The 25,636-nt window shown below is 56.1% G+C and overlaps 2 protein-coding genes across 9 annotated transcripts in view; one reads left to right on the top strand and one right to left on the bottom strand.

Annotated features, from left to right (window-relative positions):
• Positions 1-25,636, bottom strand: part of CBL (Cbl proto-oncogene) — a 377,716-nt gene that overhangs the window by 224,276 nt on the left and 127,804 nt on the right. The window lies entirely within an intron of this gene.
• On the top strand, positions 1,236-25,636 carry USP2 (ubiquitin specific peptidase 2). 8 transcript variants are annotated; one of them, XM_057491148.1, is made up of 15 exons: positions 1,260-1,377; positions 2,856-2,957; positions 9,041-9,858; positions 10,085-10,270; positions 21,002-21,052; positions 21,534-21,657; positions 21,865-21,976; positions 22,069-22,179; positions 22,339-22,403; positions 22,605-22,708; positions 22,796-22,876; positions 22,997-23,075; positions 23,298-23,405; positions 23,570-23,690; positions 23,961-25,636. In XM_057491148.1, exons 3-15 carry the CDS (start codon positions 9,082-9,084, stop codon positions 24,046-24,048), a joined length of 2,007 nt encoding a protein of 668 aa, XP_057347131.1. In that variant the 5' UTR covers positions 1,260-1,377; positions 2,856-2,957; positions 9,041-9,081; the 3' UTR covers positions 24,049-25,636. The 8 variants fall into 8 exon arrangements, with proteins under 8 accessions (XP_036775936.2, XP_057347131.1, XP_036775935.2 ...); XM_057491147.1 differs by lacking the exon at positions 1,260-1,377 and adding an exon at positions 2,269-2,420; XM_036920041.2 differs by lacking the exon at positions 2,856-2,957 and having other exon boundaries at positions 1,236-1,377.

Raw genomic sequence — 25,636 nt, 5'->3', positions numbered from 1 at the left:
ATATTGATGGCTCATCACTCCCTCACCCTTTCAGGTCACTCCAAGGTCACCTTCTCCCTGAGGCCGGCTCTGACACCACCTTACACCCTCTGTATCCCCCTCCCCCACTGTCTTTGCCTCCACAGCTCATACAGCCATCTAAGTACTAAATATTTTACTTATTTGGTGATTGTCTTCTGCTTCTACTAAGAGTGTTCGTAAGCACCTTGAAAGCAAGGATTTTTCCCTGTGTTGCCCACTGCTGTGTCCCCAGTGCCCAGAGAGTACCTGGCACATCCGATAGCTATCCATTAAATGTGAGGGAATGAGTGCCCTGAGGAAACATAAAGGGTGGAGATTAGAAGGGATTCATCTTGGACAAGAAGAGGGACACCTCTGTCACCGCTCCTGAAGCAGAAGAATGGATTCTGATACGTTTGTAGGCAGAAATGTTAAGTTCCCTTCTGATTGCCTCTAGTTTCTCTGGTAACCAGAAGACGGGAAGAACTTGAGGGCTGCGCAGGACAGAAACGCCAGGGGTGCAGAATGGGAGGAGTTACAGACGCTTGGGAGGACTGCTGGTCCTGGTGAAACTGAAAACCTGGGTTTGCCTTAGCACCCATCTTCCTGGCTGTGTGGTTTTCCTCACCGACCTCAGGGGAGGAAAGGCTCTAGGCAAAGAATGGGAGCAGCAAAAATCCAAGTTTTATCTCGGCTTTTTCTTGAATGAGCAAAGAGAATCCCTCCCACGGATTCAGTGCCTCTGTTTTCCCGCTCAAGAAGTCATCACCAATCCAGACCTCATGTTAGCAAAATGAGCAGAGAGTGTCTTTAGGAGTAAAGAAAAGGAGAAGCAGCAGAGCAGGCCTCCCCCAGCCGAGAACAGCAGAGAAGGTGTGGGTGGATTTAGGCTTCCCTAAGAATTGAACGTAGATATATGTCCTGGGGGTCAAATTCTGGGCCTTCCCTGCCATGACCCCTCCTCTAACCCAATACCTTCCCGCTGCCCCAACGTGCCACATTCAGGTCCGCTTCTTTTCGTGCTCCACCCCCTCCAGACTCGGGTGCTGATCCTCCACGTGGCTCTCTGTTTATATCGGTCGCCTGGGAGACCCTAGCAGGGCGGGGCTCTGATGACGCCACAACAAGAACAAGCCAGGAGCCGTGAGCGTCTCAGCGACGCGAGGCGCGGGATGCGGCTGCCCGCTGGGTGGCGCCGCTTTCCCGGGCAGGTCCTATCTGGGCCCCGGGCAGAGGGTGGGGAGAGGCGGGCAGGAGCCGAGGCCAGGGAGCCCTCTGCGTCAGCCGCTGCTCACCGCGCCGCGCCAGCACCCGGCCGGACTCCCCCGCAGCTCCATGCTTGTGCCCGGTTCGACTCGTCCATCCTCAAAGAGGCAGGTACGTGCCACCTGCCGGAGACCCGGGAGGGGGGTGCGGGGGTCAGTGCCATTTGGGGCTCAGGAAGTGAGGTGTCAATGCCAGCCTGGGCAGAATGGGCTCTAGAATGTAGGGCGGATGCCAGCAGCGCGGAGCAACCCCAGCTGTGACTGCCAGTTGTGTGTGTGGCGGAGCCTGCCAGCCGACAGCCCAGGGTGCCAGGAGGGCCATCTGTGTGCTGATCAGTGTGTTCTAAGGACAGGCTGCTTCGGCAGGGCCAGGTCTCTGGACCTTGTGGCATGTGGCCTGAAAGTGATGCGGGGACACTGACGGCCCCTCCCCGTGTGTGCACCCAGCTCACTCCCGTGGGGCTGTCTCTGGTCAGTTTGCCAAATGGAGTGGACGTGGAGGAAGGGCAGCAGTTAAGCGGAAGGGCAGCATTTCCACCCATCCCCAACTAGAAAGAGGCAGCTTTGACATTCTCACCAATCCCAGACCCGAAGCAGGCACGGGGTGCTCCGGGGCGAGTAACGTACCCTTGACAGCCGAGGGAAGCTCTGGCCAACCCGTGCTAGCTGTCCTCCCAGGAGTGAACCCCTACCTCCTGTGCTCTGGCTGCTTTTAGAATGGGGCTGACTCGGAGATCGTGGCGATGCTCACCTCCTCAGCATGGGCATGAGAAGGTCCCCCAAACCCGACTGATGGCTGGGTAAAGTGCAGGAAGGAGAGCTGGTTGGCCTGGGGCTTGGGCATCCCCGCTCCTTTGATGCGGTAGGCACATGCCAAACGGGAGTGAGAATGAGGGCTGGAATGAGGAGGGCTGAGGACGAGGGTGTCCTCCCAAGTGCATCATCAGGGCCTGAGCTGAGTCAGTAGCTCTGCTGAGACAGGTGGAGGCACCTTCCTGGGGACTCCCAGTCCTCAGGGAGAGCCGACAAGAGACAGGAGCGGCAGAGCGGGCACAGACGGGAGCACCAAGGCCCGAGAGGTTAAGAATCCTGCTCCTTCCTCCTGTGACCCTGCCCAGCCCGGTCTGTGCCTTGGACCCCTGAGCACTCCAACAGGTAGAGTGGAACCACCCCAGAGCAGCTTTCCTCGGGGAGTCTGGGAAAAGCTGTATTTGCTGCTTTTTTTTTTTTCTGGGCAAAGGGGGAAGGAGCCCATATGGGCCGGGTCCTTCTCTGATGGACGGACTGGACATCTGGGAATACAGCAAGTCTCGTAGCCAGTTACGGGGCACAGACCAGCTCAGAAAACCACGGGGCTGCGCTCTGGCATTGGGATAGCATTTGTGAGAGGTAGCCTGGAAGGTTCCCCTGGTGGGTGCTACTACAGAAACCACCACTAATCACACTGAGTAGAAGGATCTGCATGATAATCATCATCATTCGCTGAACTCTTACCCTGGGTCAGGAAATTTACAAGTATTATTTTATTTAATCCTCACAACTGTGAGGTACAGCATTATCATTATTACAATTTTTATTCCTGTTTTACAGAGTAAACAACTAAGGTTCAGGCAGCTTAAGTGGCTTGCCCATTGTCTCAGAGCCAATAAAAGAGAAAGACCTGGAATCCAAGCACAGGCCCAGAAGTCCATGGTAAGAGTTTGGACTGAAAACCTGAGAGCTGGTCCCACCTGCCTCTCACTCTCTGTGCACCCCAGAGGGAGCTGTTGTCTGTCTCTAAATCTCTCCATATCAAAAGTAAAGGCCTTGGCCTCGCAGGAGGCTCTAGTTCTGTGACTGACACCGCTTTTCTCCATATTTTTGCCTCAATCCCACCCCCATCCCTCTACCCTCTCTCCAGTGTTGTTGCCCCTTGAATCCCCCTTCTGTGCCACTTCAAAATGTCCCCCTTCAGAGAGTCCTCGTAGAGTCTCCTTGCCTGGCCCTCACCCATCAGAGCAGCACCTCGAAGGAGGGCCTGCCAGGGCCCCTTTAATTCTCCCCGGGCTTGGAATGCAAGTGAGTCGGGCTGGCCATCTCTGTGAGGTCAGATAAGATACTATATATATCGGAGGCAGTAACCTGAGCTCCGGATTATCCAGCCCCAGTCGGACTCCAGCCTCTGGGCTCTCCACTGCGCTCCCTGCCCTGCTGGAGAAGGAGAAGCCCCCAGACCCCGTGCAGTGCCCCAGACACAGGTCAGTAGCTGCCCCTTCAGGCTCTGAGCTTCACAGGGCCGCTGTCCAGAGGGCGCTGGGCTGTCTGCTTGGGAGAGCCCTGTTTGGAGGAGCACGGGAGAGGCTGGGCCCACTGGGGCTGGTGGGTACTGTGGGCAACCCTAGAGGATGGGAGGCCAAGCACAGAGAAAACATGGAGCCCTGGGAGGGAGGGGGACTGGGACTGTCCCCTGGGGAGGAAGCACCAGGACAATGTCTGGACAGAGGTGGTTAGAAAAGAGAATTTAAGGACACAGTGCTGCCTAGCCCATTTCTTGGCCTTTTCTTGGAAGTGTAGAGCTGCCTACCCCCTCCCAACCTCAAATCAAGAAGCACCCTGTGGAGCACCCGGAACCCACCCACTTCTCTACCACTCAGGACTTTTTCCTGTATTCCCCTCTCTCTCTCTGACCTCTCTGCCCCTCTCTCAGCTGTTGGGCAATGGCTGGGAGTGAGAGAGACCGAGGACCCAAATTCCCTTGGGTGATTCCTTGTCAAGGCATGCAAGAGGATTAAGTACTAAACTAGTGGGTCCCTGGGTGCCAGCCCCTGAGAGACAAAGCAGCTAGTAACAAGCTGGAGGGGAAGAGGTGGCTGAGACTCCTGGGGGCCTGGACTAGGCAACCACAGGTGGGATCCCCAACCCCAGTCCTCCACTCTACCTGTGCCCTCCACACCTGCCAGGACACCCCTCAACTCAGAAGCTGCCCCAGACAGTGCCCACGCAGCTAGGAGTCAGGATTGGAGAGGGTAGATGAAGGGAGACAGGGCCCTCTCTCAGCCCACTTTACCCTTCAAGGTCAGCACAGAGGCTGTGCCTCATTCCGATGTTGTTAGCCAGTGGCTTCGGGAAGCTCTGAGGTCACCACTGTGGAGGTTCCAAAGCACCTGGTGGGACTGCCCGTGACTCCCCATTCACCTGTGCTGGACACCTGGGCAGGGGGCAAGGGACTGAGCCCTCTGAGACGTACCACTGAAACCCACCTAGGGGCCTCTATCCATGCAGTGGCAAGGCCACAGAAGCTGGCATGCCTTCACCTTACAAAGCAGAGCAGATCTGGGCACAGAGGTGCCATGAAGACTTTTGGGTTGGGGAACATTACCCATCCTGTCCCCTGAGGGTCAGGAGTGCCCAGGATTCCTGGGGAGCAAGTCCCTCCCCTGGCTGGGCTGGTTAGGAAGCCCTTCACGTGAGCAACAGGAAATGACAGTGGCTGACTCAAGGAGGCTGACTGCCACAGGGGGACAGGGTTCATTTTAGCCCCTGACTCACCTAGCCAGGTACCCTGGGGGGTGGGCCAAGCTGCAGCAAGGATAGGGAGCTGGGGGCCATGTCCATAACCAGGCCTTGGGCCAAGAACCTGACTGTGGCTGGATGCTGGTGCCAGGGGACACACAGGAGCTTGGCACCGCGAGTGAAATGGAGGCCTCCTGGACCACCTCAAGGCTGATCAGTGTTGTACTGGGGCTCAGGTTGCGCCTGGCTTGGCTTTCATTAGCCTGCAGTGGAAAGTCAGAAAGGCCGCTCCTGTGGGAGTCGGCACTGCCATCCTGTGCCTAGACAGTGGACGCCAGGGTCCCTGCTCCATGTCCCCGGTGCTATGCCAGCTCCAGGAGAGGCCAGGGAAATGTGCAGTGGGGGGTTGGCTGCAGGGTGGCTGATAGCAGACAGAGCTCAGGTCCCCCTCGAGCTCAGCCACTGCTCCCAGTATGACCTTGGGAAATCCACATCCCTTCCACGTTTCCTCCCCTCTGCAAGTGAGCATAATAATAGCAATTGCTTAGGCCAACTGCGAGGATTAAGTGAATTCATACAGTGGTGTTTTAAGTGTTAAAAACTTCAAAAATGCGCATGCTAAATGCTTCATTTTAAAGTTTCATTATTTAATTCCTGTCTATTTTTTAAGTTTTAAATTAAGTATTAATTTCAATCAACTGTAAATAATTAAACCGTCAAACGATGTTTGTGAATTTGAGGGATTTGTTCTTCCGAAAGAATTAACGCTTAACACTGCGCTAAGACGCTCAGGACAATGCATGTGAATTGCACTTAGACGGCCAGTAGGCACGCAGTGAGGGCTGTGTGTCAGGGTCAAGGCTGAGCAAGAAGCTGCATGTGAGGCCCTCAGCACCATGCCCAGCCCACAGGTGCTTGACACCTGCCGGCCTGGATGACGGCGGTCTGGCTCACATGTTCCTTCGGGAAGCTGGTGCTCTGCGCAGTGGAATGCAAGCTGCACCTCCCCAGAGGGGAAACTGAGCAAAGTGCGGGGGAGGGGAGGGGAGGTGCCTGTGCTAAGATGGCATGGAGGAGGAGCTTGGCAGGTGGAGTGCCCCCGCTGTCCTGGAGCCACATGCCTGTACTTGCCAGCTCCGGGGAAACAGTGAAAGGAGTCGGGCAGCAGGGGCCCCACACCCGGCAGGGAGGGAGACAAGGGATCCCAGCCAATCGGCTGGCCTTCCACTGCCCCGTGAAAGGGCCATTCAGTTCGGGCTGTTCCTGTGGCAACAAGGAGACTCGCAGCCATGTGAGTGCCTGTCCTGTCCCCATCTTGCCCAGCAAGGCTGTGGCCAGGGCCCGGCCGTGCTCCCACCTGCCGTGCTTTCTGCAGCCTCCAGGGACAGCCGTGCCAGGTAATGCCAAGGGACACCAACCCAAGCTGTCTGCTCACCTGGAAGCTGCTGGCACCTTTCTCAAGACTGAAACTGGGATCTGGGGGAAAGGATAGGCATGTTCAGGCCTCGGCCCCAGTAGGGACCCTCTCCCCGGACAGGAACTAGAAGCCAGATGTCAGTGCTGAGAGGCAGCTTCCAGGGGGCTGTTAGTGATGGCGTGGTCCCCAAGGCGGTGTCTGTCAGTTGCCTGCCGCACTGGAGAAGGTGGGAGAGTGGGATTTAGGAGCCCTCTGGGGATCCTGGGCCAGAACGTGTGCCTCCACCTCCATCCAGCCCCAGCCCTTCCCGGGCTACTTGTGGGTGGTCCTGCCTATCCCTGTCTGCTGTACCTGGTTTGGTCCCAGCACTTCTGTGTCATCAGCAGGGCCAAGAGAGGTCAGGAGCACGGGGCACTGCCTGCAGAATACCAATTCCCTGGGAGCCTTGGTGTGGGGGAGGGGGAGGCCTTGGGGAGGAGGCAGGAGCTCATGACCTGGTTGGGGGCAGGGGTCATCTCTGATTGGCAGCGGGGCATCCCAGAGCCCAGATCCTGAGACCTAGAGTCTCTGACTGCATTACTGATGGAGTGCTCCGATGTGAAATAGAGCAGGACTGGTCCCAAGCCCCCTCGGGTGCCTCTCTGTCTGTGTCTCTCCCTGGACTGCCTCAGCCTTCGTTCTCTTCCTCTCTGCACCCCAGAAAGCTAAGAGGATGGCAGGAAAGCTTGGGGTTTCCCCCTAATCTGCATGAGGCCTTCCTCCAGTTCCATCTCCTAGAAAGGGGTGAAAGTTGGGCTGAGGGTAGAGGCGCCGTAGGCAAAGGAGTGTATAGGAAGGTACGGGGTCCCTGGACCAGGTGGGAAAAGGGCAGAGTAACTGTGGACCAGGCCCTTCTGATGCCAGCCTGAACCAAAAACTGCTGGAGGTCTCCGGCAGGGCCCAGCCACTCTGTTCTGGGTCTGATAGGGAAGTTGCCACCCGCTGTCCCCTACTCCTTGCACCTACCCCATGCTTTGCATGAACTGGGTTTCTAGAGCCCTCTGCCAAGCTCTCAGCAGTTGGGGCTCGGAACCAGCTCCTCTCTGCCCTAATGGGCTGGACTGCCGGCCTAGGGCAGGCTGTGGGCTGCCCAAGCCCGTGTCTGCTGAGCAGCTAGATTCTGCCCACTGCCCATTCATCTGCTCATCTCACTGTGGGCTGCACTGGAAAGCCTGGTACCCGGGGCTGAGGTCAGAGGCTGGCCAGGCCAGGAGACGGCCCGCCTTGACATTATTATAGGCCTACAGAGAGAGGAACCCAGCTGCCTAGCAGGGGCTGGGGGTGGGGATAATAACCTGTTCAGGGCTTCACATGCTATTAGCTCATTTATTCCTGGCCACCACCCTGTGGGTAGGAATCACAGTGATGATTATTAGACTCACTTTACAGGTGAGGAAATTGGGGCTCAGAGATGCTAAATGACTAGTGCAAAATCACCAGCTAATCAAAGGGCAAATCCACACCAGCTTCTGCACACAGTATACTGAGAGCCTTGATGGCTCTCCCCACCCTCTGCCCCTAAGAGCCCCAGGTGGCCCTCAGAGAAGAGGGCCTGACCCTATTTTGCTCCTCTCTGCAAAGCACCTGTGCCTTCCAGCTCCATTGTAGATAAAGCCTGCATGTTTGAGCGATGGAGGGATTCAGGGGGCCCCCAAGTGAGTCTAAATTTGATGGGGGAGGGTGAATACAAAGTAAAGCAGAAATCTGGGAGACCTGGATTCTAATCCTCACTCTGCTAGTGTGTGACCTTGGGCAAATCAGCACCGCTTTTCCCATCTGTAGGACAGAGATGTTTAGATGGATGACCTAGAGGGCCCTACAAACTCCTTAATTCAATGATTCTGTGTTCCTTCACCAGACCCACCCGGGCTGCAAGGACTCTGTGGGAGCAGGGAGAGCTGCCTGCGGCACAGGATTTTAGCCTCCAGGTGGCCCCCTCTGCACAAGTCATTCTCACCACGAGCAGGCTGGCATGGATGTTGGTAGGGGAACCTCTGGGAGGCCACGGGACCGTAACTTCACTTAGAACAGGAGACTGAGATCGGCGAAGAGGGTGCGTTCTAGCAGAGTAGGATCCCCCACTGCAGCAAATGACCCTGTGCAGGGAAGAACTCTGGGGAGACCAAGGTCCAACCCCCTCTCTGCCACAAGCTTGATCACCACAGCCTCCCACCCGCCTCCATCACTTCCTGTCACAAGCCCCCTTTTCCTCACCAGGGATCTGACCAAATGATCCTCACTCAGGTCCCTGCAGCTCAGACAGTGTAGGATTCTTAAAAGATGCCTGCTCATGCCTTAGGTCGGAAGGGAGGGAAGCAGTCTGAACCCTTGAAATAACCCGCCTTGTCAGCCCAGGGGGTAGGACGGGGGTGGGGGGCATCCCCTCCCCTCGGGAGTTTCTGCAGAAGCTGAGGAGACGAAGCAGGTGGGATATAGCTGGAATACTTGGCGTCACCCGGAGGGCTGCAGAGACAGGGCAGTCCCTGCTCTCACGTATGGGTCTTTGAGGGGTGCACCCTTCAGAGTGGCCAGGCTGTGCCAAGACCAATTGCCCTGTGTGGTTTATAAAAGCCAGGTTAACTCTTGCACCTTCACAGGTGTAAAATGCTTAGGTGTGTGCAGACCTACCTGCTGCCCTACGTGCATGTGTGAGTACAGACATGTGTAGGTGTGTTCCTTGGCGGTGGGCCAGCGTCTGGTGGAAATGGATTGTGTGTGTGGTCCCTGGCTGGGATCTAAGGTTCTGGCCAGCTAGGGACAGAGAGCAGAGACAGTGGGAGTGTGACACCCTCAGGGTCCTTTGATATCTGCTTTCCTTGTCTTGCAGCCCATGAGGCTCCCAGTCCCCACTGAGTGCCGCCCTGAAGGATGTCCCAGCTATCCTCCACCCTGAAGCGCTACACAGAATCAGCCCGCTACACAGATGCCCCTTACGCCAAGTCAGGCTATGGCACCTACATGTCCTCCTCCTACGGGGCTGACCCGGCTGCCTCCTTCCTGGAGAAGGAGAGGCTTGCTTTCAAGCCGGGTCCCCCCACCAGCCTCCTCACCCGCCCCCATGCCTATGGCCCTTCCTCCATCCTGGACTATGACCGGGGCCGCCCCCTGCTGAGACCCGACATCATCGGGGGTGGAAGGCGGGCAGAGAGCCAGCCTCGGGGCACTGAGCGGCCTTCAGGCAGTGGACTCAGTGGGGGTGGCGGTTTCCCTTACGGAGTGACCAGCAACTCCCTTGCCTACCTGCCCATCAATGCCCGGGACCACGGGGTAACCCTGACCCAAAAGAAGTCGAACAGCCAATCAGACCTGGCCCGGGATTTCTCCAGCCTCCGGACCTCGGACAGCTACCGGATAGACCCCGGGAACGTGGGCCGCAGCCCCATGCTGGCCAACACACGTAAGGAGCTGTGTGTCCTGCAGAGCCTCTACCAGGGCACCAGCCACTCAGAGTACCTGACCAACTACCTGGAGAACTATAGCCACAAGGGCAGCGCACCCCACGGGCCTGGCCAGGCCCCCCCGTCACGAGTCCCTGAAGTCCTCAGCCCCACCTACCGACCGAGTGGCCATTACAGCCCGTGGGAGAAGAGCCAGAGCCAGGCCTCTGGGTCCAGCCGCTCCAGCGATTCAGGGCGAGACACCATGGTGAGTTGCCCACCGGGGACCAGTGATGGGCTGGGAGGAAGCCACTGATGTAGAAGAGCTGGGTTGAGGAAAAGACTCCCAGCTGACCGGAGGCAGAGGTTTTCTTCCCAAACCTCACAGCGGCTGCTCCTGCACTCCAAGTGGGGACAAGCCAGAGAAGGCATCTCAGCATGTCTGCACCCTGGTGGCTCAGGGCCTTGCTCAGGGGCTTTCCCACTCTCCCTAGGAAACCCACTTCATCACCTGTGCCCTCGGCAATGGTCCAGCAGTGCCCTCGGAAATGCTCAACTACCCCTACACACACTGCGATTCTCACCCTCTACTTTTCCACCCAGCATGCCATGGTCCCCTGCAGGCCCTGCCCAACCCTGGACTGAATGCGGAGGCCCCCAGAGTACCGGTGTTCCCTGTGGTAAGACAGGCCTCCCCCCTACTCTGGCCACACCTGTCCTCCTGCTCCGGCACTTACTTTCCAGCCTGGAGACCCAGATACTATGTGGGCATAAGACCCCAGGGGGAGAGGGACTCTCTCTGACACTGAGTGACTCAGGACCAGGGTGTCTAGACAACAGTACTTCTCATGTGTCTTTAGAGAAAATGGTGGAGAAATTTGTGTATAGGGCTTTAGACAATCCAGTACCTCTATATTCCAGGCCTTCCTGGGCTGAAATGAGGAGGGAGGCTCTGCTAGACACTGACTTAGGGCTGGCGTGGCCCGGCTCACATCGAATCCCGAGACGCACCTCTCCTGCGGTACTGACGAGTCTGCCTTTTCTGTGGTTATTAGTGTACCCATTGGGGGCAAGCTCTCGGAGGATGAGCAAGAATTCACATCTCTAGGTCCTTGGCCATGTGCCTAGCACAGCACAGGGCTCAGCTGACTGTACAAATGGATGGATGGGTAGGTAGACAGACAGACAGATGGACAGGCAAGCATAGGGGCAGGAGAGTTGGGTGTTGGGTCTCCTTCATTACCTTATGTACCCTGCCCCTACTTCTAGAACATGTACCTTTTGGAAACAATAGCTGTGCCACAGCAAGTAATACTGCCCAGGGGGCTTGTCCAGAACCAGTGGAGCAGGGGAGCAGGATAGGGGCGGGGCTTTGAACCTTGTCATAACTAAAGGTCTGGAGAGGACAACTTTGATCACATTGCCTAGAGAGTATTGGCCTGGCTGGGCCAGCTGGGAAGTGGCTTGGGGGATGCCAAGCCGGTGCCTCCCAGAGCATTCAAAGCCTGACAGGGCAGGGTTGGCTGCACTGGAGGGGAGATGACAGAGCCGCCCGGGGAGAGAGGTGCTCCCAGAGGGACCTGGGCTTGGGTGGGCACATGATTCAATTGGACACGTCTGCTGTTGCTCGACTCGGGGCAGTCAGAAAGTAGCTCTCGGTGGAAGTGCTAGGACACTAGAGGCCCCTGAGGGGCTCCGGAGAGGAGGGTTCCTTCTAGCAGGCAGTGCTCCTCGCAGTGGGGTCTGCAGACTGCCTACCACGGAATCACCTGCAAGGCTCAACAATCCAGGCCTTTGGGCCCCACCCAGATCCCCTGAATCAAAGTCCCTGGGGACAGTGCCTGGGAATGTGCCGTTTTCGCAAGCTCTTCAGGGAATCTTTGAGCATGCTGAGGTCTAAACATCTCCTCTCCACAGACTAAACTACAGACCCACCCTCAGCCCTGGTCATGAGACAGCAGTGTGTCCTCCCCCACTGGGGGACAGACCACTGTGACCCCACCTCCTTCCCCCGCAGGTACATGCCAAACCTCCCTGGAATCTGCCGCCCTCCACCCCTCCCACAGTGGACATCCCAGCCCCTCCTCCACCCCTGGGGCCAGGGTGAGGGGGTTTTGAGGAAAGGACCTCCGAGGAGTGGCAGAGTGCCCTGGGACACTCAGCTAGCCTGGCGTCCCTCCTTCTCATCCAGCAACAACTCACAACACACTCAAGTAGCCAGTAATGCCCTACAGTTGAGGTAGGGTTACACCCCGAGCTGGCGCTCAAGGAGGTACTGCCAACTGGGAAAGGCCCCTTATGGGCCAGTGGTGCGAGACCCTGATTTAACCTCGCCCCCTCCCCTCAGCACTTCATCCTCACTTCCTGGCATTGACTGCACCTTACTGAGGTGAAAACAGCTCTGCTCACGGGGCCTGGACCACTTCTTTCTAAAAGCAGGTCCAGTTTCTTTTCGGATCTCCCTCTGGGGATCTTCTCATTCATTCATTTAGACTGCTCGGCTTTCGAGCAGTGTGACCTCAGAGAAGTTCCGTAACTTCTAGCCCTGCTTCCTCTGTACAGCCAGAGGATCCTAGTTCCCGCCCCAGAGATTACTGTGAGGGGTCAAAGGTTGTACGTGAAAGTGGTCTGGCGGGTAGAGGTGCTCAATAGATGTTAATCCCCCTTGCGCCCTTCCAGGAGCTCTGGGAAGCAAGAGACGTGAGAGCCATGGTCCCTACCCTCGGCACATTCACAACTAAGGGAAATAAGTTCTTAGAACAGTTGCAGTAGGAGGCAGCTCTAGGTGTTTGTAAGAGTCGTAGGTGGTAGGAAGGGAGAGGTCACCTGAGACTGGGGCGGGCCGCTGTGACAGCTGCAAGGAACAGTTTGCCTCTTTACTTTGGACACCTCTCATCGGAGCTGTTTCCTTATCCATAAAAGGAAATGGCCACGCCCGCCCTGCCCACCTCACAGGGATGACATCAGGCTCAAAGCAAATAATGGATGTGGAGGAATCCGAAACCAGTAAAATCCCATGGAAGCGTTGGTTTAAAATTCATGGGGGAAAAGGGATGATAGAAAGGGGGCACTTGGCAGCTGACTAGCATGGGGAAGGGGCTGCCCTTGGGAGCAGCAAAGGTGGGAAAGTACATCCTGTGACGGGTCCGGCGTGATCTGACTCCCTGAGGTCCTGGGGCGCCTCGGCCCTGGGGACTCTCAGGGTAGCTGACTTAAACTCCAGTTGTCATTCATAAAGGAAGGTCAAAAGCAGTCCCCAACCAGGGAGTAGAACAGTTCTAACCAGAGTCACTCCCCTCAGTATAGTAACAGCCGACGTGAGCTGGGAATATTACAGGTTCAGATGAGCAGCAGTAAAGAACTGGTGGCATGGGGGATATTCTGAATAACCCCCCATGTTTGCATAAGCACCAACAAAATGCCGGTCCTCAGGGGTGCAGCTCAGTCTAGAATAATGAGGGCTGCCCCACGCTTGACCTTCTGTTTAAAATGCAGACAAATTGGAGAGACACAGTGGTTCAGAAATGGTTTTAAAAAAAAATGCTTTCACTACCCATGGTGGGGACTCCAAGCCAGGCCAGGTGGGTTGGCCCTGCAGAAGAGCAGAAGTGCAGGCACCCCACCTGGTCACGTCCCCCCTCCGCCCCACCTCTCCTGTTCCCTGGGCCTATAGAAGGACAAGCTGTTCCCACTGAGCCCTGCCGGGGCTGTGCTTTAACCCCTACGATCCATCCTAATCCTCCTCCGCACTACCCCCTCCACGTGCTCCCTCTCCAGCCCTGGTATTCTGCCTGGTCAGCCCTGCCCTGCCCTGCCCAGGCTCTGCTCCTTCCCTCCCCTCCCAGAAGAGCTGGGGCTTGCCCAGGGCCCTCAGAGCACAGTCACCAGGCCGGCACCTGCTGTTCCCATGCAGAGCCGGGGCCTGAGGCTCAGAGCCTGGCCCAGCCTATTCTCCCCACGCCTTCTCTTCCACACCCTTGCCCTACGCTCTCGGACCTGCTGCTGGGAGCAAAAGGTCTGGGAACCTAGAGTCCCTGGCTCCTATTTGCCATTGGGGCTGCTGACTCATCTCCCAAAGCCTTGGGTTCCAGCTGTTCAGTGACAGGGAGATTATATAAGCTGAGGTCATGTGGTTTCTCTCTTGGGTGGGACTTTGGACTTGACTGCTGCCATGCAGTGAATGGGGTTACTCCAAAGGGGACAAGTTGAGGACAGCAGGGGCTGCCCTAGAGCTCCTGGGTGAGAAGTGTGACCTTCCTCCCTGTCCCTGGCCTCGCACTGTTTACTCGGTCATGCCGAACTGCATCCGTGCTGTCTTGTTTGTCCTGCTTGGCAGCCTGAGACCCTGGGGCCTTCCCTCTCCCACTCGGCCAGCCTGAGGAGGCTGGACTTCCTGAGGGCTTGCATCTGTGCTGACAGCATGGGAAGGTCACTCAGAGGAGACCTTAAGCCCAAGGGGTTCTGTGTCCTGGGCTGGTACTGGCTGCTGAGAAAGAAAGGGCAACCGGTTTGCTATTTGTGCTTAGAGTCAGCAAGATACCGATGTCTCCATCCCTCGAAGACAGGCTCAGTTTCTCAGTCAGTGCCCAGCACTAGCCCGCCTCCTCCTCCACCCGCAGCCCAGGATAACTTCCTGAGTTAATGAGGTGCTGGGGTGGAGATCAGCGATGCAAAAGTTGATCTAAGCCTGGAAAAATGTTCCCTCCACCTGGGAGAGCTGCTCCACTGACCATGGCCGCAGAAATGAACACTGTGTTCAGGGCTCCAAGCTACACATGGGGCCCCTGCACCCTCTCGCCTCAACAGATACATACAACTGTCACCTACACAGAGGTTTAAGCAAGAGCGGGAAGTGTGTAGGCCTCCGGAATCCAGCTGGTTCAGGCCAGACTGCCCTGGGGCTCAAAGGAGCACAGAGCTCTTGGCCTCCTGGGGTCTGGGTGATGCAGGGAAGCAGGGCTTCCTGACTGCAGGTAGGGCTGCCCTCCCTCCTCAAGGGCACTTGTGGGCTCAAAGCCCAATCCCTAACAAGGACTCTGAGCCCTACCAGTTCAATCAGGCCACCAGTCTGTCCATTTGCAATGGTAATCACAGGTGTGTGCTGGAGCGTGGCCACTGGCCAGAAGGCATTTGCCTGGGCCTGGGAACAGTGTTTCCAAACCCTGGACCAACTACTCACTAAGTTCTGGGGAAGCAGGATACTCTCAGTCCTGCCCTCCCAGAGCTAACCCTGACTTATGTTTATACTCCATCCATGCCAGGAAGGATTTGAGGTAAAGAAAATTACTTCACCTACAAAGGAGGCAAGCCAAGCACAGGCTCAGAAAAGAGAGTCTCAGGCTGCAGCAATGAGTCCTGCGCAATTAGCTCAGTGATTCTGAGGCAGAGTCACAGAGCCAGCGCCAGATTCAGACCCCTTCTGTATCCTTTACTCATCCCACCCCAAGAAATAACACTAAGGAGAAAGTTCCATGACGGCTGGGCCAGTTGTGAGCTGAGCCACAGTTCTTTGCTGGCTGTATCCTGCAGCAGTCAGACGTGCTGGGTGAGACTGGACCCTATGTGAATGCTTTCCCCTCACCCCAGACGTCTCAAAGAGCTCCCAGGCAGGAGCTTTCCCATCCGGGCCTCCCTGTCCCAGCAATGCCCCTAACCTTCTGCATCCCAGCACAGAGGGAGGGAGTGTGCTGGCAGAATGCCGTGATGTCCTGGGGTGGGAGTACTGGCCTAAGTCCTGGAGAGACCGGCCAAGTGCTCCAGGGATAAGTGCTGTTGGACAGCACCCCCCGAAGCATATTTACTCAACACACAAACCCAGACTCGCCCCACCCTCTAAGGCTCTGTGGGACCTCCAGGATGCACTCGCAGCAGGGCCTGGCCTGCCCCCTTTAGAAATTAGATCAACACTGTTTATTAAGCACCTGCTAAGAGAACCCACAAACCTGTCCTTGAGGAGGGGTCAGTGTAAGGACACAATCAACATCTGATCTAAGACCACTTACACAAGTCTTAGAGACACTTAACCAGGGTAAGTGAATAAGGTGTAAACTACATGCTAGTAGACAAGGGAGGCTGTGCAGTAATGGGGTGTTTACAGTTGGGTGGAGCTCATTAGAGGTTTTGTGTGAGCAGCATTTACAAGCAGGTAATTGGCAGAAAGCAGGAAGGGCATTCCAGAATCTCCTGGTAGTTGTTAAAAGCATGGGATTTACTCTAAGACAGGTCTGGGTTCAAATCCCCACCCTGTCATTTATTAGCTTTGCAGTCCTGGCAGGACATTTGCCTTCTCAGGGCCTAAAGTCCTTCATCTAGAAAATAGAGGTAATAGTTACTATGTCATTGTGCTATTACACAGGTTAACTGGGATAATATATTCAAAGCAGTGGGCCAGTGCCTGGCATTTAGTAAGTACTTAATTAGTGGCAGTTTGTTTTTTAAGAGCGAGAAAGTGTGCTGAAGCAGAGAAACAAGAGCAGGCTGGCTAGAGGCAGGGCTCAGAGAAGTGTCAGGGTGGTGACCACGGAAGGAACCTATGCACAGAGCCCCACGGACAGTGCCGCCTGAGGCTCCCAGCCTGCGTGCCAGAGTCAGGTGCTCTACGAGTTCCAGGGAAGAGTGACGTGATCAAATGCAAGCATGCAGGTGGCTCCAACGGGTGTGGCTAGAAAGAGGGAAGCATGGAGGAAAAGGCCACAGCAGTTTGTCCAGAATCCAGATTTGGCTGTGGAGATCACCCCTCCTGATACTGGCACCCTCTCTTATCACCAAATAGAACGCCCTGCCTCCTGCCCACTCCATACATGTGTCCCGGACACATTCCCCATGTGGCTGTGGTCGTGTGTGCAGTGCGCGTGTACATATGGGGATGAGCACGCCCAGAGGAACAGAAGGAGGCCACAGATGAGTAACAGCACACACTGCTGCCTCTCAAGAGTATTTTTAAATGCTAAAAATACTGGCTAAAAATAGCCAGCAAGCTCCAAACAAGATACTTTCTCTAGGCAGATTCTGTTTGGCTCCCTGATAGGTGAGCTGGGTGCAGCATCAGAACTAAAACTCAAGACCTCGGACCTTCAAAAGCATGGTCGCCCTTAGGTCAGAGTGGTGTTCACCCCACACACACACCAGCCGAGCACTCTCCCCACCATGGTGTCACTTTCTCCCCACCTCCCAAAAACAAAACAAATTTTGAGATGCTCTGGGACTTGGAGTTGGGCAATTGGATAGAAGCATTCTGAAAAGTTCCTTCCCTGGGGCCACAGGGGACGGTGGCCTAGGGTACTTTATGGGATATTAGCGTTGCCTCTCCTTATAATGGGCCAAACCAGGACTGGAGGGAAGGAGGGAGCGTAGTTCCGAAGGGGGTAAATCTTCCTCCTAACGTGGGCCCATCGACCCTCACGGACTGTGTGGATGTCTCGCTCCAAGAAGGCCTGAGTCCGCCTGGATGCTGTACAAAGTTCACGCCTAGGGGCACCATTCCAGGAAGAGAGGACGGTGCTTGCAGAGCTTTCACTGGTTCTCAAAATGATGTGCCGCCCCCAAAAAGTTAGGAAATGTATGCTGCCCCGGGCGATGCTCACCCACTGCACACGGTCTGGGGACGCGTCCTTTGCGGGCCTCAAAGATAACTTCTCCTGAGTCCCAGCCCCGAGGCCGGTGCGGGCTCCGCGCGCCCGTCCCGCCCTCCCTGGGGGGCTGCAGGTGTCCCCGGCGGGCAGGCCGCTGCCCGGGTGGGCAAGCGGGTATCGGCCCCGCGGGGGTGCGGGGCGGCGGCCTCGCGGAGGTCCGCGTGCAGGGGCGCGGGGGCGGGGCCGGCGGTGGCCCCGCCCCCCGCGCTGACGTCGTGGGGCCGGAGGCGCCGGCAGGGCCGCCAGTCCGCCGGAGCTCGAGAGCCGGGTGCCGTGCGGTTGGCGGCGCGCGCCGGGAAGGTGGCGGCGGAGGAGCGCGGGCCGGCTCGCCGCAGCGGTTCCTGTCGGGCGCCGCGGACCGTGTCCGGCGGCGGCCTCGCCGGCGTCGGCGTCCGGGCTGCGCCCGCGTCCCCCCTGCGAACGTTAAGCGCGGGGCCGAGCCCGCCGCCCGCCCCCCAGCATGCGCACCTCGTACACGGTGACCCTGCCCGAGGAGCCCCCCGCCGCCCCCTTTCCCGCCCTCGCCAAGGAGCTGCGACCGCGCTCCCCTCTCTCCCCTTCCCTGCTGCTCTCCACCTTCGTGGGGCTCCTGCTCAACAAAGCCAAGGTACGCGGGGCCCTTTTCCGGAACCCCCGCGCCGAGGGCCTGCGGTTCCGCCGCCTCCCCGGGGCGCCGCGCGCCCTCGGCCGGGGACGGGTTCTCGCCGGCCCCCAGCCCTCTTTTCCCAGGGCCTCCCGGCAAGGAATGCCCCCTCCCCAGGTGATCCTTCGCTTACTCGCGCCCCCGCCCCGTGTTGAGGTCCCAGCCCCCGACTCCCTCTCCGGGACCAGGACAGGTGCCGGAAAGCGTCGCCTTGGCCATAGGTCCCCTGGTGTGGGGGAACCGGCAGCACGCTGGACGGCGGGTGTGACTCCTCCAACGCCAAGCCAAACGCAGCAAGAAAGGCCGGTCAGAAAGGGGTCGCCTCCCCCTCGCTGATCTCAAAGGCTTGGGAACAGGGGTCCCTTGACCCTGTGAAGGGCAGAGGACTTACAGACAGGTGAAAGAAGGCGACTTCCCTTTACTTTCCAGCCCTTCCCAGTTCTGCTAAGTGGACACTGGATCCCTCAAATGAAGTAGCCACCCCAGAGTAATGCTAGGGCTGAAGGCTGGGCACTGCCCTCTCGGGGAAGGGAGAGGGGCCGGAGCTGGACAGATCTTATGTAACAGGCACCAGCTTCCATGTTGGCAGTGTGTGCACTGCCCCATGCCAGGGCCACACCAGGCTCCTTGACTGCATCCAAGACTCAAGGCTGACCCTCATGGCCCAGGTGAAGTAACCAGGAAAGCCCTTTCCTGGGGTCTTGAGTGTGGAGACACAAACCTCAGTCAGCAGTTACTGTATGGCCCACGTGCCCAGATGTTTCCTCCGCATCAACCCAGGGCAGGCCCTTCCCGAGTCCCCTGCTCCTTCCCCAGAATGGGAATGCTGTCTGTTTACTGACGCCGGAGGTGACATCTACTTTCAAGAACAGTGGTTGCTACTGAGCCAAAATTAGGTTTGCTGCTGGCTGATTTTAAGGAAGGTCTTGATCCAAACTTTCTGCGCTCTGCACAAGGGCTCCCGCATCCCAGCTGGAGTCGTTTCCTCCTCTCCTGGTGAGAGGCTGGCTGGGCAGGGTCTCTGCAGCTTCTCCAGTTCAGCCTCTCCCTGCCAGTCCTGAGGTAGGATTGTTTTCCCCATAAGAAAGGTCACTCCTGGGACATTTTGTTCCTCTCTGGAATGGAAAGTGCTGACTTTCCCTGGAGCTCCTGATTTCCTATTCATGGCAGAAGAACATCTAGCTGGGCATAGAACAGCCCTGCTCTCCCCTCCACTCCCACCCCCTGGCTCCTGTTATCCAACCGCCTTCTACACAGAGCACTTAGAAACTGGCGAGTAGTTTTGCCCTCAGGAAATTTTAGATACAGGCACAGTCCCCCTTCCCCCCAAAAAAATAAAAACTAGAGGATTTTAGCAATGCCTTAAAGGAGGCTCTCCTCCGCCAGGCCAGGAGTAGGGCTAGATCCTTGAGAACAGTAACCATAGGTGGTGACGTGTTCTCATTGACCCTCCCTCTGCTGGGTCAGAACCAAGTGTGGAAAGGAGCACCTCAGCAGGCAGATGCCCCTGGGTCCCCTTTGCCCCACCCCCACTAGGGTCGAGTGACCGCCGTCTCAGCCGAGGGCCCACTTTGCTGGACCAGTGATCACCAGTGGTAGAATGCTTTGCTTCTACAGCCTCTTTAGACAGATGTTGTCTAAGACGCAGGGGTAAGAGTAAGAGCAGATGTTCTGTTGTGGGCAGGCTGACCGTTTAGTTCTGAGTGGGCGACACGGAGACTTCAGCTGGCCTCCAGGTCTGCCTGAAAAAGCTGATGAGGTCTTTGTGCAGGGACTTACCTCTGTTGTGGCCCTCTTACTGGAACCCCAGGGTTTAGACTGTCAGGTAAGATTTGCAATTTGTGTTTGGGGCCATATGCTGCTGGCCTTGGCCACATTCTTCGAGGATGCTTTTACCCCACCTGCTGCCAGTAGGCTTTTCTCTCTCGCTGCAGGTGGAACCCAGGTCTCTCTTCCCTTCCTGTTAGTGTTAGAGCTGATGGCTGGCAAGGAGGGATCCCCTTACTTGTGGGATCAGCAGGGCAATGCTTGAGAAAAGCCCTCCTTCAGCCTGCCTCTCCCCACCCCACCCCCCTGAGCTGACAACCTCATGGGCTTTGAGCTGCTGACAGCCTCAGAGACTGTCAGCACACGGCATGAGTAATTTTAGCTGAGTTATTTCGGGCTCCTGTTCTGATGAGGCTTGAGCTGGCCCCACGCATGCCCCAGCCAGGGCTGCTTCAGAGTTTCTTGCTCCCAGGCCCCCTCCCTGGGGACGCTGAGGTGAGGGGGATGCGTAGGCAGACTCATCTGCACATTGCCTCTTTAACCCTTTGAGCCCAAAGGCTGTTTGTCTACTTGACCATCGGGCCAGGATTAGCCAGGAGACCTGGACAAATGATGCTTAGCGTCCTTGACCAACCACCTATTCTCTCCCCACCCCTGCACCGTCCTCCATAATAGAAACAAGAGCAAGAGTGGTACCTTTCGCAGGTGCTGACCTCTGCTTGGCTGTAGGCTGCCATCAGAAGGACGCCTAGCTGGGGGCTGGTCGGGATACTGAAACCTAAGCCAGGCAGGGAGACTCTCCCAGGCTTTAATCAGCCCGTAGGAGCTGAGCTCAGCTGGAAGGAATTCCACCTGTCTCCTGCAATTCAGAATGGCATGCTAATTTGAGTTGCTCCCTGCTGAAGACTTAAACTCTGTTAAGATGTCTGCCATTGAACTTTTGAAGACCCCCCTTGAGGTGCCCATTAAGACAGCTGCCTTGTATATTGGACATCTAGGGGTAGAAATGTAGGTCATTTGAGACAGTGCCGAGATTTGGGGCCTGAAGTAATCAAATATATTCATTTGTAGTCTCTAGTTCTAATCTCCACTCTCCAATATGGCAGAAAAATGAAGCATAAGATAAAGATGGGGGGAAATACATGCTCAATAAAAGAAAGCAAAGCTCTGAAGAATATTTTTGTTGTGTGTTGAAAATGACAGGCATTCCTCAATTCCTCTTTCCTACAATGTACATAGACTAAAATTGCAGAGAGAGTATGCGTGGCCTGATGCTCACAGCTCCAGCTTTAGAAAGTTGCATGAAAAAGGCTTGCACAGGCCAGCCTCTCTGCCTTCCTCCTCACACACCATGTTTTCTCTGCTTACAGAATTCTAAGAGTGCCCAGGGCCTGGCTGGTCTCCGCAACCTTGGGAACACGGTGAGTTCTTCCCAGCCCCCTTCCTGCCTAAGGGACAGTCTACCAGTCTACCAGTCTACCGGAGTTCTCTCCCGGCTCCACCTGACCCCCTACCCTCTAGGCCAATGGGACCCGCCCTTCCAGGCAGTGTTTTATAGAATTGCTGGGCTGGGCTTCAGCCCCGCCCCCAGCAGCCAGCCCTGCTCAAGGGGAGTTGCCCTTTTAACTGTCATATTAGTGACTTTCCTGGATCCTTCGGGACCATCCATCACTTCCCACACCCTTTTGCACACCCCTGTAGTAAATAACCAGTTACGTCACCTGTGCCAGTAGTGGGAATTTGCTTCACTTCACCCCTTCCACTTACCAAAAGAGGAACTTGAGACTGTGGAAGTATTCATTTCTAGGACAGATGAACTGGAGGGCCTTTCTTACTAAGTCAGCAGACGTGCCAGCCAGTTGTCTCTCCCCTGCTTCTGACCGGCCAGGTGGTCTCTTGCAGTGCTTCATGAACGCCATTCTGCAGTGTCTGAGTAACACCCGGGAGCTGAGAGATTACTGCCTGCAGAGGCTCTACACGCGGGATCTCAGCCGCAGCAGCAAGGCCCACACAGCCCTCATGGAAGGTAAGGAAGCCGTGCATGGACACGGCCCTGCGTCCCTCTGATGCTTTTTCCACTCTACTGCTGCTGCACTAGTAGTTGTGTTTTATATGCACCTCTCCTGTTTCTCTTTTTTTGGCTTCTTTTTGTTGAGATTCTCGGTTCAGAATTTCTTATAGAAAATGTGTCACCAGTGCCCCGCACCCCCTTTCTGCCCTGTCCTTCCCTTAGAGTTTGCAAAACTACTCCAGACTATATGGACTTCATCCCCCAATGATGTGGTAAGCCCCTCTGAGTTCAAGACCCAGATCCAGAGATATGCACCTCGCTTCGTCGGCTATAAGTAAGGGCCTTGCAAGCATGCCCCCCAGGGTGGGCGGCGGCCCCAGAGGGTCCTCGGGGCACGCACAGCTCACACCTCTTCTTTGGGTTCAGTCAGCAGGATGCTCAGGAGTTTCTTCGCTTCCTCCTGGACGGGCTCCATAACGAGGTGAACCGAGTAACAGTGAGGCCTAAGTCCAACCCTGAGCACCTCGAGCATCTTCCGTAAGTAAGAGAGAAATGCCGTGGGGAGCTGGAGCTTCTTGCTGCATTGAAGGCGGTGGTGTGGGGAGAATGCTGAATATTAAGGGTTTCAAATGGTAGACCCTTAAGCCTATCATGCTTTTAGCTCTGACCCAGTTGTCTTCCCCTCCTGGTTCCTAGTGATGATGAGAAAGGGCGACAAATGTGGAGGAAATATCTCGAAAGGGAAGACAGTCGGATTGGGGGTAGGTGCATGACTGGGGGGAAGCCCTGCTTTCCTAACTGCTTTTGCCTAAACAGCATGAAAAGCCCTAAGAACCAGGGAACCCGCTTTCTGCCTGGTGTCCAAGAAACAGAGGCTGGAGCCGTGGGAAGGGAGACACTGTGCGGCAAACCGTGTGTCCCCTGCCTTGTGCTAAAGCAGCCGGTGTCCGTCTCTCTCCCAGATCTCTTTGTTGGGCAGCTGAAAAGTTCCCTGACGTGTACCGACTGTGGTTACTGTTCTACAGTCTTCGATCCTTTCTGGGACCTCTCACTGCCCATTGCTAAGGTATGCACCCTGCTGCCCCTCTTTTGAAACTCCCACTCTAATCCTTCTGGGTCATTGACCTCAGACCTTTACTTTTTTCTCTCCCAGCGAGGTTATGCTGAGGTGACTTTAATGGACTGCATGAGGCTCTTCACCAAAGAGGATGTGCTGGATGGCGATGAAAAGCCAGTAAGTCACCCTTGCACACCTGCGAGAGTGCAGCTCCAGGCCTCCCAAGGAAAGACACTGTCACCAGCAGCCCCCTGGCGCCCCCACACCCTACCTGGCTCTTGACGTCATGTCTTTCAGATGTGCTGTCGCTGCCGAGCCAGAAAACAATGTATCAAGAAGTTCTCCATCCAGAGGTTCCCAAAGATCTTGGTGCTCCGTATCCTTAAGATCCGGCAGGGCAGGGCCTTGGCTTTAGAGGGGCTGATGACAAGGGGCCGGGGTGAAGGTGAGCAGAGTAGAAGGAGGGAAGCTGGAGACTTCCCTCGGTTGCCTGCTCCTCTGCTTCCTGAGAAGTGCAGTCGCCCTCTCAGGATCCAGCCGCCGATGCTTTGATGCAGTTCTTGCTGCCCTGTCCGTCCTTGACCCACATCCACACCAGATCTGAAGCGGTTCTCAGAATCCAGGATACGAACCAGCAAGCTCACAACATTTGTGAATTTCCCACTAAGGGACCTGGACTTGAGAGAATTTGCCTCAGAAAACACCAGTGAGTATTTTTCAGCTGGAAGGTCAGAAATGAGGCACAAGTGTCTAAGATCCAGATGGCAGGCCAGGGGGTGGAGGGCGGCTGCCAAAGAGTGAGTTCTAAAGATTGGGAGAGGGGGCAGGAGGGGGGCCACGGGGACCCGACGCCTTCTGTTTCCTCCTTAGACCACACTGTTTACAACCTGTACGCTGTGTCCAATCACTCCGGTACCACCATGGGAGGCCATTATACAGCCTACTGCCGGAGCCCAGTGACAGGCGAATGGCATACTTTCAATGACTCCAGGTAAGACAGGTCTCAGGGCTCCTGGCTGCCAAGACACCTGTACCTCATGCATCCATGTGGCTTCCACCTAACTGGACAGAAAAGGTCAAAGCCAGAAAGCCATGTGTCACATGTGAGTCTCCTGCCCATTTGAAGAATCTCTAGAAGACAACGAAAGAGGTTGGCTTCAGGTGTACAGTGAGAGATTAGAGATGGGCCCTCCGCCACCAGCCTGCGGCCCCAGGGGCGCCCCCCTCACCAGGCTCTGACTTTGCCCTGCTCTCTCCACAGTGTCACACCCATGTCCTCCAGCCAAGTGCGCACCAGCGACGCCTATTTGCTCTTCTATGAATTGGCCAGTCCAGCCTCCCGCATGTAGCAGCAAGGAACTACATCCCTTTCTCCGTTCCCTGTGGCAGCCCCACACCCCAAGTTTTTTTTTTAAAAGACAAAAAAGAAAAATACCGACAAATAAGAGAAAAATAAACTAAAGCTGCCGAGCAGGAGCTGCCTTAGCCTGGCCGCAGCCTGGAGCAGGGAGCCAGGTGCTCCTGAGCCATGCCCAGCAGGGAAGATCGACAGGACGCAGAGACCAGGGCCAGCAGCGCAGCACCTTCTCGGCTTCTCTTGTTTGCATTTTTAGACCTGTGGCTTTGTCCCGTGTGTAATGAACAGCAGCGGTCCGCGTGCAGGAGATCCTCGTCCGCTGCTGCCGGCACCAGCCCCCGCGCCACCCGAGAAGACAGCGCCCTCTAGAGCCTCGGGCCTGCCCTGCCCACCGGGACCCTGCTCACCCATCCAGAAGCAGAAAAAACGTCCTGAGCCAGGAGCCCCCTCAACGCTGCGAACTCCAGGGGGACAGACGGGACATCTTTGAAAAAAGCTGGTTTTGGTTTTTAAAAGCCCAACTGTTTTTTTAATTACCACAACTATTCAGACCGGAGATGCTCTCCTTCACAGCTGGGATGCTGGTCTTTTTTTTTTAATTCTTCAAATACAACTTTTCTAACGCTAGCCCTCGGTGGTGCTAGGTGGGTGTTGGCCACGCCCCAAGCACAGCCACAGTAGACCTGGGATCTAATAAGTTTTTCTGTTTGTTTTTTAAAATGTTTTGGATGGAATCTAGTTGCCTCCAAGAATTGTGCCTTATAGCATTTGGGGACCAGGGGGTAACTGCCCCTCCCTGAAATATCCCTCAGCCTCTTCCTCTTCCCCAGTGCCATGTTCAGCCCGCTGGGGTTGCTAGGGGCATGTCCTTCACCCCTGGCTTGTTCACACTGCAGTGAGGTGACAGAGCAAGTAAAAGATTTCTTCTGCTAGCGTATGGAGTTCTCCCTGCCCAGTTCCTCCAACCTGCCTCTGGTCCACTCCCCAGTTGTTTGAAGGAAAGTGCAAGCCCCTTCCCCCTGCATACTCTCCCCTTTATTTATTCCCTTTTAAGATGCTTTTTCTCCCTGACCATCCTGCCCCCGCCTTCTCAGAGCCTCCCAGATGTAGGCCCTTTGGACCGGATTTCTCAGGGACGCCCATGCCGCCCCTCAGCTCCTCTTGACGTCAGTCTGCAGTTCTGTCCTGGGAACTGGAGCCTGGGTGTTTGGGGCATCTTGCCTCAGTTGTATGACTCCTTCCCATGGGCTTGATTTTGCCCTAAGTAGTTGGACAAAACTCTGCTGCAGAAAATAAAGTGGTTCTGCACCAAGGCCGGGAGCTCTGCATAGAGCTCTTGGCATCCACATAGCTGGGCCTGGCTTGTGCCCCTCAGGGTCTGGAGCTTCCCAGTGCTCCCAGCAAGAGGCATCAGGGCAAGACACCCCAAGTTTAACTCGCCCGACGCCCTTCTCCAGGGAAGACCTATGAACCTGAGCCAAAGGGCTGCTGTGTACTTGTTTACTGTGTAAGCAAGAGTAGAAGAGTGTCTAATGTACAGTGGAACCTTGTACAGAATAAATCATAGCTTTGAGAAATGA

The sequence above is a fragment of the Manis pentadactyla genome, chromosome 13 (genome assembly GCF_030020395.1).
Source record: "Manis pentadactyla isolate mManPen7 chromosome 13, mManPen7.hap1, whole genome shotgun sequence".
In the NCBI taxonomy this organism is placed as follows: Eukaryota; Metazoa; Chordata; class Mammalia; order Pholidota; family Manidae; genus Manis; species Manis pentadactyla.
Note: the sequence above shows the minus strand (reverse complement) of the source record. Positions and strands in the feature narration are given on the sequence as shown.

Excerpts from the sequence above, each read along its gene's own strand:
- USP2 (XM_036920041.2), top strand. The coding sequence starts at position 9,082 with ATGTCCCAGCTATCCTCCACCCTGAAGCGCTACACAGAATCAGCCCGC. Across the intron at positions 22,180-22,338 it reads GAGCACCTCGAGCATCTTCC|TGATGATGAGAAAGGGCGAC; the intron begins GTAAGTAAGAGA and ends CCTGGTTCCTAG. Across the intron at positions 23,406-23,569 it reads ATTTGCCTCAGAAAACACCA|ACCACACTGTTTACAACCTG; the intron begins GTGAGTATTTTT and ends TTTCCTCCTTAG.